The sequence below is a fragment of the Mercenaria mercenaria genome, chromosome 8 (assembly GCF_021730395.1).
Source record: "Mercenaria mercenaria strain notata chromosome 8, MADL_Memer_1, whole genome shotgun sequence".
Classification (NCBI taxonomy): Eukaryota; Metazoa; Mollusca; class Bivalvia; order Venerida; family Veneridae; genus Mercenaria; species Mercenaria mercenaria.
Genome location: NC_069368.1, coordinates 72,824,385 through 72,836,540, shown reverse-complemented (window position 1 = coordinate 72,836,540; position 12,156 = coordinate 72,824,385). Strand labels below are relative to the sequence as shown.

At 36.2% G+C, this 12,156-nt stretch overlaps 1 protein-coding gene across 3 annotated transcripts; it reads left to right on the top strand.

Annotated features, from left to right (window-relative positions):
• Window positions 1–230: 230 nt before the first annotated feature.
• On the top strand, window positions 231–9,914 carry LOC123566095 (UPF0235 protein C15orf40 homolog). 3 transcript variants are annotated; one of them, XM_045359947.2, is made up of 4 exons: window positions 231–396; window positions 4,169–4,295; window positions 6,270–6,394; window positions 8,808–9,094. In XM_045359947.2, exons 1-4 carry the CDS (start codon window positions 307–309, stop codon window positions 8,811–8,813), a joined length of 348 nt encoding a protein of 115 aa, XP_045215882.2. In that variant the 5' UTR covers window positions 231–306; the 3' UTR covers window positions 8,814–9,094. The 3 variants fall into 3 exon arrangements, with proteins under 3 accessions (XP_045215882.2, XP_045215881.2, XP_053406147.1); XM_045359946.2 differs by having other exon boundaries at window positions 233–396; window positions 8,830–9,094; XM_053550172.1 differs by lacking the exons at window positions 231–396; window positions 4,169–4,295 and having other exon boundaries at window positions 8,808–9,914.
• Window positions 9,915–12,156: the final 2,242 nt, after the last annotated feature.

Below are 12,156 nucleotides of genomic sequence, written 5' to 3'. Positions count from 1 at the left end.
ACAACATTTAAATACAACGTACACTATATAGTACTTTTGAATACTTTCTACATCTACAGTACGTCTACAGTAACAGCAGGTGATTCCCACAAAGAACACCAGAAAACTTGTCAATGATGATTGCTGACTTCATTGAAAGATGTAGATATGTTTTTTTAGAAAAAAAAAACACAACAGAATTTCACAAAACGCATAATGTACGGTATATACCGGAGTGACAACACGGCCGTTAGCAGGATTTTGCAGATCAACAACAACAACAACAACTCAACTCAACTTAACTTATTCACATTTTTTTCAGTTTATATGTTCAGTTCGATAAGAAATAAGTCAATTTATTTAAGACGCTTCCACACGTCCACAATTTGTTCAATGCCTAAGAAGAGAAATAAACAGGTGGGTTACTTTTCTCACTGCCAGCTGTGCAGGGAATTCGGACAGTTAAGTATTTGGATATGCTGCTTTCTCCTTGTTTCGAGCCTCTTAAATCTTTTAGGGTTGTGCATATTTTTGTAAACCTGTTCAATTAAATAATTTTTGTTTTTTGTTACAAAAATATTTGCATTTAACAATGGGCAGTAAGAATTACAATGTTATCATCTTTTATATGTACTTTTTTGCATGAGACTGAAGAAGGTCAAACTCCCATATCATTTTGTAGCAGTGTGTATATAATGTACAGGGTTTCCACTGCAATTCGCCAAATACGCCAATGGTGAAAAAAAATAAAAAAGTGGCGGAAAAATATTTTGCCGTAAATGTATTTTTTTAAATGTGTATTTCTTTGTCTAAAGTTTTCTCTGTCTAGCCGAAAAATCAATATTACCCACTGCCGTTTCCGTTCATAATACACAATACACAGCATGTCACCAACAGAGGGATTAGCGATTCAGCATCCATTACATAACGCTGCCACGTGTCTCTCGATCTGGTTTAAATAACACCGCGTCAGTACCAGTGGACCATCTAGTTAAACCTATACGTGTCACTAAAAACAAACACAAGGAACATTTTAACCTTATATATGCCAGGACAGACGTTTATAAGTACAGTTTCATACCTAATACACTACGCGATTGGAATTCTCTACCACGCGAACTCATTCAGAGCTACAGAACCTCAGAAAAACCAGTGGATTTATTTATCAGTTGTATCAAAAAGTTGGGACTAATTATAAGTTCCCAACACTTGGCGCAGGCGCAGTGAGAAAATGTCGATGAGATGTGTCACCGTAAAATATCAAGATCAAGATCTCTGACTCTAATTTAACATGCGATAAACAAATGACAGCTTTGGATGTAGAACGTGTGACGTATTTTATTGGCAAAATTATTTAGCTCCGCCTCTACATGTTATTGTTGATTGAAGTAACTACTGATTTCGTCAAAGAAATTAAAATCATGTTTCACGGACTGATGTAAAAGGCAATGACAGGTGTTAAATGAAAAACGCACATCAGTTATAAATTTCGCGGCAATGTTTTAACGAGCAGAATCACGAAAGTAGTATCATAGTAGCCATTTCAAAGTTATATTTTGTTGCAAAACTTCGGATTAAATGAACGACTGACGCGACATCCGCGATAATTTCCAAATTAATATAATTTTGAAATCATGGTCGTAGATTGATTTTGGCAAATTCCAATGAAAAACTGCGATAAACTAGCAGAAATCAATGGTAAAAATTAACTCTGGTCATAGAAAATACGTTATTAATTTTCATTTTATAAATAATGCTAGTCTTGATTGCCTTTTTTCGTTTGTCACACGTTTTCATGACCCCAATTTCCGATTAATTTTGGTCATTCAGAGAAGACCTACCTATGCAAATGTATTTTCTAATTTTTGCTGAGAAGTACCCTACTATTTTGGCAAAGAAATAATAATAATAATATTTTCTCAAAATTTAGACCAAGAAGCACACCAGAAGCCACCATTCCATACCTGTATTTTATAATTTTTCCAGAGGGAAAACCCCCTGACCCCCCACTCATAAAGAGGGTACTCACCCTCCTTTACCTCAATATTTTGGACCTAAAAATTCACCAGAGGCCACCATTTCATGCCTGTATTTCAAAATTTCCCAGGGTGAAGCCCCCTGACCCCACCCCCACCCTCTCATCAAAAGGGTACTAACCTCTCCATTATCTCAAAATTTTGGACGTAAAAATGCACCAGAGGCCACCATTTCATGCCTGTATTTCAAAAATTTCCAAGGGGAGAGCCCCCCCCCCCACCACTCTCCCACTATCCCCCAATAAGAGTTTTACAATCAAATAATGAAAAAAACTGTAAAAAATGACAAATTGTTGCAACATGCACAGTGTGTTGGAGAGTACACCCACTGGACGCCCCCTCCCCCTATGTGTCGTTGACTTCGGTATTTTGTGGCGGAAAAAAATTAGGGCCAGTGGAAACCCTGAATGTATATAATTAGTCTATGATATCGATTGTCCGATCAGCTCAGTTGGTAGAGCGTCTGACTTGCAAGCAGAAGGTCACAGGTTCGAATCCTGTGCGCTCCTATTACATTAATGCCGTGAGTGTGGTGGCTAGCCTTGAAATCCTAGAGCTAGGGTGAAGCAATGGCTGCGTTAGTCAAAATAATCTGAGTTTGTCTTTGAAAAAAGGAGGGAGGAATGTAGCAGTGTGTATATAATTAGTCTATGATTGATATCGATTGTCTGATTAGCTCAGTTGGTAGAGCATCTGACTTGCAAGCAGAAAGTCGCAGGTTCGAGTCCTGTATCGGGCTGCAAATTTTTCCGCTCCTATTACAATTTTAAAACTTTCTCATCGCTTCGAGCCCTTTGTTTGGTACATCAATAAGTGTTAATGTTTGCACATTCTGTTTCCATAAAGCAAATTTCTATCAAGATTGACTTCTTGTTCACTCGTTACAACAGTCGAAATATGCTCGGGATGCTTTTAATTTGTAAGTTGGGCTCACAATGTTACCCACTATGTAATTTCCTTTTGAAATAAGTAATTTTTGATGCAAAATATTAAAACAGGTATTTACTCAATTTTTCATTGGTTTCATGACTAATATTTTCCAATGCATTTTAAAATGTATATGACACAAGTTTCTGATGGAAGAACATGCTACATGAGCATGAATTTTACTAAAACACAAGGGCTCGAATCGATGAGAAAGCTCGAATCGACGAGAAACAGGCATATTTGATATAGCCATAGGTTACATTATCATGTCCAGAGACACCTGGAGCTTAGCCGTCTCGTTGTTAGACAATTGAAAGGAACTGAGCACATGTCCTGATGAACATATAGTTATGAATGTAGTCGAACTAATCCGATGCATACAGTTTGTTTTATATTGTCGAACTGTAGCAATGGCTGCAAATGTCAGAAATTAAAATGGAGCCACTCAGCGACAGAAAGCTTGTCTAGTTATGGATGCTGGATTCATTTTTGTTTGGTGTTTTTATTTTGACTATTTGAATCACTCTCATTCTAGTCTGTAGGGGTTCAGTTACAAGTACTTTCTAGTGATTCCCATTGCTGTGCCGGCCACGGCCACTGTAACCGGAGAGGTCTGGGTTGAAGAGACGAAAACGTAACTGACCAAACTTTACTCCTTATTTCCTACCTTTTGAGCTATCCAATCTCTTCTTTCTTTCTATTTTTCCATTTCCTTTTCTTGACCTAGCACCACCCATTGCATAACAGTCAAGTGTGACTGCGTCAATGTACGATGTAGATGTAGATAAATAGCTGTCGTTTAAAGGCATATGGCTTTGAATCTTATTTTTTCTGTTTCTAGGTCAATTACGAACCTCACTACATTAAGTCCCATAACTCTGACTAATATGCCCCCTTTTGGATCCATGCTGTTTGCTAACAGTTTCTCCAATTCCAATAGGCTTTAAAAGCGAACAGCATGGATCCTGACCAGACTGCGCAGATGCGCAGGCTGGTCTGGATCCATGCTGGTCGCAAACCCACTATGTTGGTTTTCCCATGGCGCGGCTCATATGTCTTTTGGTGTATATTGCTCCCGCACAGCAGTACTCATATGAAGACTGTAACGGACCATGTAATGTGCAGTTAGAGCTGCTGTATATACTTGTTTCCAGATTTATCCTTTAAAATTTGATTGAATATTTATGTTATAATGTAATAATGACCAATGATCTATGTTTTAACAGACTAACCAAGTGGTAGTAGAGTCAGGATCATCACAAGTTGTACAGTCAGGACCTGTTAGCAGTGGAAAAGCTGGGGTAGAGATCAAAATACTTGCAAAACCGGGAGCAAAGTGCAATTCTGTTACAGGTTTATATATTTCTTTCATCTTAAAGGTTGTCGGTCTCCTTTAAGCAACATGCAGTGCACAGTTTCCATAACTCTACTTTGCATTTTTAGCTCAAAGTGCTCAAGGTGAGCTATTGTGATCGGTCATTGTCCGGCGTCCATCGACGTGCATCGTCCGTCGTGTGTCGTCCGTCAACATTTGCCTTGTGAACACTCTAGAGACCACATTTTTGACCCAGTCTTTATGAAACTTGGTCAGAATGTTTGTCTTGATGATCTCTAGGTCAAGTTCGAAACTGGGTGATGTGGGATCAAAAACTAGGTCAGTAGGTCAAATCAAAGGAAAAGCTTGTGAACACAATAGAGACCATATTTTTGACCCAATCTTTATGAAACTTGGTCAGAATGTTTGTCTTGATGATCTCTAGGTCATATTCGAAACTTGGTCATGTGGGATCAAAAACTAGGTCAGTAGGTCAAATCATAGGAGAAGCTTGTGAACACTCTAGAGACCACATTTTTGACCCAATCTTTATGAAACTTGGTCAGAATGTTTATCTTGATGATCTCTAGGTCAAGTTTGAAACTGGGTCATGTGGAGTCATAAACTAGGTCACTAGGTCAGATCAAAGGAAAAGCTTGTGAACACTCTAGAGACCACATTTTTAACCCAATCTTTATGAAACTTTGTCAGAATGTTTGTCTTGATGATCTCTAGGTCGAATTAGAAACTGGGTCATGTGGGGTCAAAAACTAGGTCAGTAGGTCAGATCAGTGGAAAAGCTTGTGAACACTCCAGGGACCACATTTTTGACCTAATCTTTATGAAACTTGGTCAGAATGTTTGTCTTGATGATCTCTAGGTCAAGTTCGAAACTGGGTCATGTGGGGAAAAAAAACTAGGTCAGTAGGTCAGATCAATTGAAAAGCTTGTGAACATTCCAGAGACCACATTTTTGACGTAATCTTTATGAAACTTGGTCAGAATGTTTGTCTTGATGATCTCTAGATCAAGTTCGAAACTGGGTCATGTGGGATCAAAAACTAGGTCAGTAGGTCAGAGCAATGGAAAAGCTTGTGAACACTCTAGAGACCACATTTTTGACCCAATCTTTATGAAACATTGTCAGAATGTTTGTCTTGATGATCTCTAGGTCAGGTTCGAAACTGGGTCATGTGGGGTCAAAAACTAGGTCACCTGGTCAAATCATAGGAAAAGCTTAAGAACACTTTAGAGGCCACATTAATTTTGTGATTCAGTCTTTATGAAACTGGGTGAGAATGTTTGTCTTCATCATTTCTAGGTCAAGTATGAATCTGGGTCATGTGGGGTCAAAAACTAGGTCACTAGGCCAAATCAAAGGAAAAGCTTGTGAACACTCACAATTTAAGTTTAACTCATGGGAATTAGTCAGAATGTTTGTTTTGATAATCTATAGGTCAAGTTCGAATCTGGGTCATATGAGGTCAAAAACTAGGTCACCGGTCAAATCAAAGGAAAAGCTTGTGAACACTCTATAGGCCAGAGTTGTAACCAAATCTTTATGAAATTTAGTCATAATGTTTGTCTTGATGATCTTTAGGTCAGGTTCAACTCTTGGTCATGCGGGGTCAAAAACTAGGTCATTAGGCCAGATCAACTCTGGTGAGCGATGTATAGGGCCATCATGGCCCTCTTGTTACAAAATTATGCCCCTCTTTCGAGTTTTATATGTATTCAGTTGACAAGGCTGTTTAATAGTGTTGCTGTCCTCTGACAGCTCTTATTCATTTTGGGTTGGATTTTTCAAGGTCAGTGTCACAGTAAGGAAAAAAAAGTCTTTTTTTTTAACTGAGGTCATCAGAAAGGTGTTTTCCCAGTTTATAACTTTTGTCATGATTGATATACTGTCACAAAACTTTATTTAAGGCAAGCTTACATGCAGAAGTAGCTATGGATTGCTATTTATTAACATATTATTTAAAATAGAAAAACGATTTCTACTCATGTTTTAGATATCAGTGAAACTGTTGGCATACAAATTGCAGCACCACCTGTAGATGGAGAGGCTAACTCAGAATTAGTGAAATATCTTTCAAAAGTCTTAGGTCTCAAGAAGTCACAAGTTACTCTAGATAAGGTAACTTTTAATCTACATTTTTGTATGCATGAAAAGGTTTGTGAAAGTAAGTCCATGGAAAAGGAATTATGTCTCCTGTGAGGAGTAATACTGGTTTTGTGAGTGTCTGTCTGTCAGTCACAGAAGTTTGTCAGGGCTACTTCTCTGAAACTACTGAAATGATTTCAACCAAACTTTGTGGGAAGGTGAAGTACCAGTTTTGCATAATATTATGTGCCAGTGTTTCCCTATTGAAAGAGTTATATAATTGCTCCTTAACGGTCATTTTTTGGAAAGAATCATGCTATGCCAAAGCGCCACCTACAGTATACTAGTACTACTTTGTCTGTATATGTTGACAACCCATATTGATTTTGGGGCCATATGTCGCTTTCACAGTGATCTTGATTTTTGTTCCAGAACTGTAACCATTGTGCTTACAGATGTCAAAATTCATAGAATGATTGCTTGGATCAGTAGTTGGCCCCCTATCTAATCACAATTACCTTGAAAGTGGAAGGCATATACACCTAGGCTTCTGTCTATAAAGTCATAGAATTTTTACCTGTCTTTATATGATGTCGGTATTTCATTCAAAAACCTAATTGATAGCCCATATTGTTTTGGGGTCAAATTAATTAAGGGCAAAATTCAAGGTCAGATTTATCTCAAGAGTGAAATGAGTTTCAGATCAATAACTTACTAAAGAACACATAGGTTTACTGCCTTCAAACTCATCTATAGGATAATTTCTAACCAATGATGGAAGCTTAACCATATTGCTTTGAAGGTCATTAGGGATCAATATATGAAAGATCAAGGTCACTGTGACCTTATTTCTTATCAAGGTCTTGAACGTTATTTGACATGGAGCTTTTAAACTTCCTTGAATGATTGCCAATTGTTACTTGATGATTCCTTTTGTTCGAGACATTTTTGTAATCTGTTTTGAAAAAAACCCATATGGAATAGCATTCCCTGTCTGCCCACCAGTCAGCACTTTCTGTTTCTGGAAGTATAAAAGCTGTTGCTTTTAGTTTGCAGGCTGTAAGTCACAAATTAGCTTAGTCAGGTGAAAATACTATACCAGTAGGTATCTAACCCATCCAGATGAAGCTCTGATTGATGTCAGTTAAATATTGGAACAATCATTGACAGATTTAATGCTTTGTATTGTGTTTTATAATGTTTCCATAGGTGTTACATGGAAAAATAAAGTCCACTGTATAATTGAAGATATGGTGAGATTTGTCAGGTTACATCCAGTTAAACACTGATCGCTCAGGGTCTCAAGGAGTCGAGCAAAAAGCTAAAATTACCCATGGTTTTGAACGACCCAAACATTGATCAACTTACATCCTGGGAAATTCAACCTTTAGCCTGCCTGCTAAAGTTCTAAAATTGATTAGTCAATCATTCAGTTTGGGCAATACCATTTATTACTCAAATGGGTGTTCACAAAAAATTTACTGACTGAATAGCAAACACGTCAGTGCAGGCTGATCACAGTCTGCACTGGTCACAAAGGCAGAATCACTTGCTGCCAGCAGGCTAAAGATTAAACCAATTTTCATTGGCAGAAACAATGAGATGCGCAATATCAGCGCACTTGTGGCATTTTCCAAAGAACATGTACAAATTTTAAGTACATTTGTAATTACATTGCTTTAACTTGATAGAAATCTTTCATTAGTAAAAGTCTCATTATCAGTTTAAATATACATACAAACACTTCTGACAGATAATCCAAGAATTTATCGTAACATTCTCACGACATGCAAAAATTTGAATTAACCATTTGGAAAATGTGCTCAAGTTTGCCTAGTAGCAATGAAGAATAGATTAATGCATAGGGACCAGGTAAAGAGTTATCAATGCTCATCCCAGTGGTGGTAATTTCATATAGAAAAAAAGGAGGAAAATTACTTAGACCAAAATCAGTTGGTTGAGTATGTGTGCTTGAGTAATCCATGCACTCTATATTTCTTCTTTATTTTCTAGTTCCTAGTATGCATGCGTTTGCTTGTAATGTATATTACAGCTGTCTTTACTTGATTTCTGGTAACACACTCGTTTAAAATCAATAATTCTAAAAATACTGTGAAATCACTAATATTCGTGGGGGACTAATTTTCATGGATTTCGTGGTTGAGTCAATCCTTGAAATTTAATCCCAACAAAATAGAAAAATTCCCATTCATTTTATGTTCAAAAGTTGAAATCCACGAATTCATATCCCCATGAAAATGCCATTTTGACCAAAACCACGAAAATTTATGCCCACGAAATTAAATGATTTTACAGTATATTGTTATTCAAACATATACTGAAAGAAATTTATAGCACTTGCAGTGATCATAAAATATGAAGCAAATTATTCCGTAGCATTTCTGTTTTTGATACCTGAATTTAGGACTCTTTCCTTTCTTTTCAGCTTTAAAAATTTATCATTTCAGGGGTCCAAGTCGCGTAACAAGACAGTAGTAATTTCTGGAGGAAACACCGAAGAAATACTGCAAAAACTGCAAAAAGAGATGGACAGTTCTTGAAATCTTGTCAGTCAATTATCCTGGGTACCTTCACCCTGTAAGATATTTCACATACAGAATTTATGGTGTTAAGCATTAGTGTTGATATTTAAATTCAGGCGTTTTAATGCCAGAAGTCGATTCAGAATTAACGCTTAATTTTGTATAGAAAAACAACAACAACTTCACCATGGAGACAAAACGTGAAAAGTTTTATATGATGAACAGTATGCTGTGTCTCTTGAAAGTGGTGGAAGGGAAGAGAACAACAGTAGAAATGAGAGATGAGAAAGAAGTAACGGGTGTAATTAAACATGTGGATGGATATATGAATATAAGCATGGAAGATGTTGTGTTTAAATCATTAACAGGCAAGAAAAAGTTTGATAAATTTTTTGTCAATGGAAAAACAATTCGCTATGTGCATATACCAGATGAAATAAATATGAAAAGTGCTATGGAAGCTAAGTTGAAAGAGATGTGCACATATACAGCATCTATGCGGGTTCGGCAAGAAATAAAAGACCAAGCTTGGGCAAAATTAAAGCAGAAAGAACGAAGAGCTAAAGCGGAAATTAAAAAAGAAAGAAAATAAAAGTATAATGTTTTGAATTCGCAGTTTTATTTGAATGTTTGCAGTCTTGATAAGATGAGCCGCATCATGAGAAAACCAACATAGTGCATTTGCGACCAGCATGGATCCAGACCAGCCTGCATGTCCGCGCAGTCTGGGTAGGATCCATGCTGTTCGCTTTCTTAGTCTATTGCAATTAAAGAAATTGTTGGCAAACAGCATGGATCCTGACCAGGCTGTGCAAATGCACTATGTTGGTTTTCTCATGATGCGGCTCAAATGAAAAACAAGGCTATTGTGAAATTCAGATTGGAGGAATAAAGAGCGAAATCAGAATTCAGGACAGAAAAGAAATATATGTTTGTTATCCAGAAATTTTAGTTTTGTATGATATTGTACGAAGAGATAAAGATTAAAATTAAAATAGATTGAACATAGAGCTATTAATGAAGTTACGTATTGGTTTTGTAGTTATCAATTATGTTACTAGACTGAGACAAGATCAGGGTCAACTAGTGCTCAAACATCCAAATCGTAAATGTTAAGAGAAAACAACAATTTATAATTTATCGCTTCTCAAATTACCCAACCATTGTATTGTAAAGAGATTTTGAGCTACTATTGTTGATATTAGAATTTTTAGAAATATTATGTGTTTCTCCTCCAGGTACGCTCCATCTGTATTCATCACATTGTTCTTTATTACAAAATTAACCCTTTATTTGATATCCAATCTCTTTAGATTATAACAAAATAGTATAATGACCAAATATAATCAAACAAAACGTTACGCGAAATGGTTTTCAACAAGGTATATGCTTTGTAATATGATGTCAAATCATGATGTCAAATCAATCAGAAAATAATGTTTGCTTTAGCTTTAATCTTGTGTCTCTTGTGACAAGACAAAAAAAATGGAATGTCAATATATAGTGTATGTAAGATTGAATAGATTGTAACATGTCACTTTTAGACAGATTAGAACCAGCCACATCTATAAGAATAGTTGTAAAAGTCAAATAGATGACATTGTCATCTGTGCTATTCAATATCCAGGTTCATTTACTGTGTTATAGGTTGACATATAAATCTTTAAACTATTTCCATCAATTTCCATCATTCATCATACCCTTACAGACTATAGTCCAATGGTTTATGCAGTAAGTTTGGCTTCATATTCAGTATTATATAAGCTAAGAAAACACATTCATATTTGTAGTTTTTTAGATTAATACAAAATAATGGAATGTCTGTACCCCCATCATTTATGCATTCATAATGCATGTAATATATTCTTATAAAAGGTGACTAAAGCTCAAGTTGCCTCCCTTTCATCAGCGCCCAGTCTGTGTAACAAAATTTTAGCATGTAAGCCATTTCTTTTTAACTACTTGGCTTAATACTTTAAAAGTTCACTGTTATATTGGGCATTTTAGGTCACCTTACCGGACAATTTACATAACTTGGGCTGTGGTCGTTTCAAAATTATGCCCCTTTATAATTCAGAATTGCATATTAGCTGGTTTTTCAAAAGGACATGGTCAAATTCTTTCAAACTTCACACATGACTTCTGCATCCCGAGTTGACTTCATGTGGCAAGTTACGTAACTCTAGATTTTATTTTTATATCAAAATTATGCCTTTTTTTAACATAGAAATTTTGTGACAGTTTTGCATGTAAGTATAGTTCTCAGGAATAACTTGACTAAAATGTATGAATATTATTATTAAAAGTAATTATACCATCTTGAAAATAGCTAGACAACAGCCCAATTTTAATAACAATTAGGAACATTTTAGGAAGTGCAAAAAAATATCATTTACTAGTTTTAGTCCATTTTCATGAATTTTGTAACCCTAGTAAATACATTGTATTTTGAAAATACAATAAAAATGCTATACCCGTCCGTTCTATTATGAAGTAAGGAAATTATTGAACTTCCGATCCAACATACCGGTATATCCTATCATAGTTTTTTTGTAACAGTTCATGTTGTAAATGTTATTGCAGCTTAGAAGAACGAAAACTTGCATTTTCTCATAGACAAAGAAGTTTTTATGACGGCTTTAAAACGTGTTTTAAAAGACGTTTTTATTTTATAAGGGGCCTCCGTGGCCGAGTGGTTAAGGTCGTTGACTTCAAATCTCTTGCCCCTCATCGATGTGGGTTCGAGCCTCACTCGGGACGTTGAATTCTTCATGTGAGGAAGCCATCCAGCTGGCTTACGGAAGGTCGGTGGTTCTACCCAGGCTCGTGATGAAATGATGCACGGAGGGGCACCTGGGGTCTTCCTCCACCAGTAAAGCTGGAAAGTCGCCATATGACCTATCATGTGTCGGTGCGACGTTAAATCAAAAAATAAAAAATAAAAATTATTTTATAGGTAAAACGACATAAAAAAGACGTCTTTTTCTGGTCACAGACATCGTGACCATAAAACAACCAAATAAAGACGTCTTTTTTCTGGTCATAGACGTCGTGACCATAAAACAACCAAAGACGTCTTTTGTTTGCTGGGTTAAAATAGGAAATTATTCAGAGAACATAATAGGATGAGATATCGACACTAAAATCTCCAAGAAACTACTAAATTACACATTTACAGCTATCCTGCTGCTTGTATAGTTTATTTTATACTCACAAACACACACAAAATGTCATTTATTTTAGGTCGATTGT

Bases quoted from the DNA above. Each gene is read 5' to 3' on its own strand.
- LOC123566095 (XM_045359946.2), top strand. From the start codon at position 307: ATGTTCAGTTCGATAAGAAATAAGTCAATTTATTTAAGACGCTTCCAC. The intron at 397-4,168 runs GTGGGTTACTTT...ATGTTTTAACAG, and splicing joins CTAAGAAGAGAAATAAACAG to ACTAACCAAGTGGTAGTAGA. The intron at 6,395-8,829 runs GTAACTTTTAAT...TTATCATTTCAG, and splicing joins CACAAGTTACTCTAGATAAG to GGGTCCAAGTCGCGTAACAA.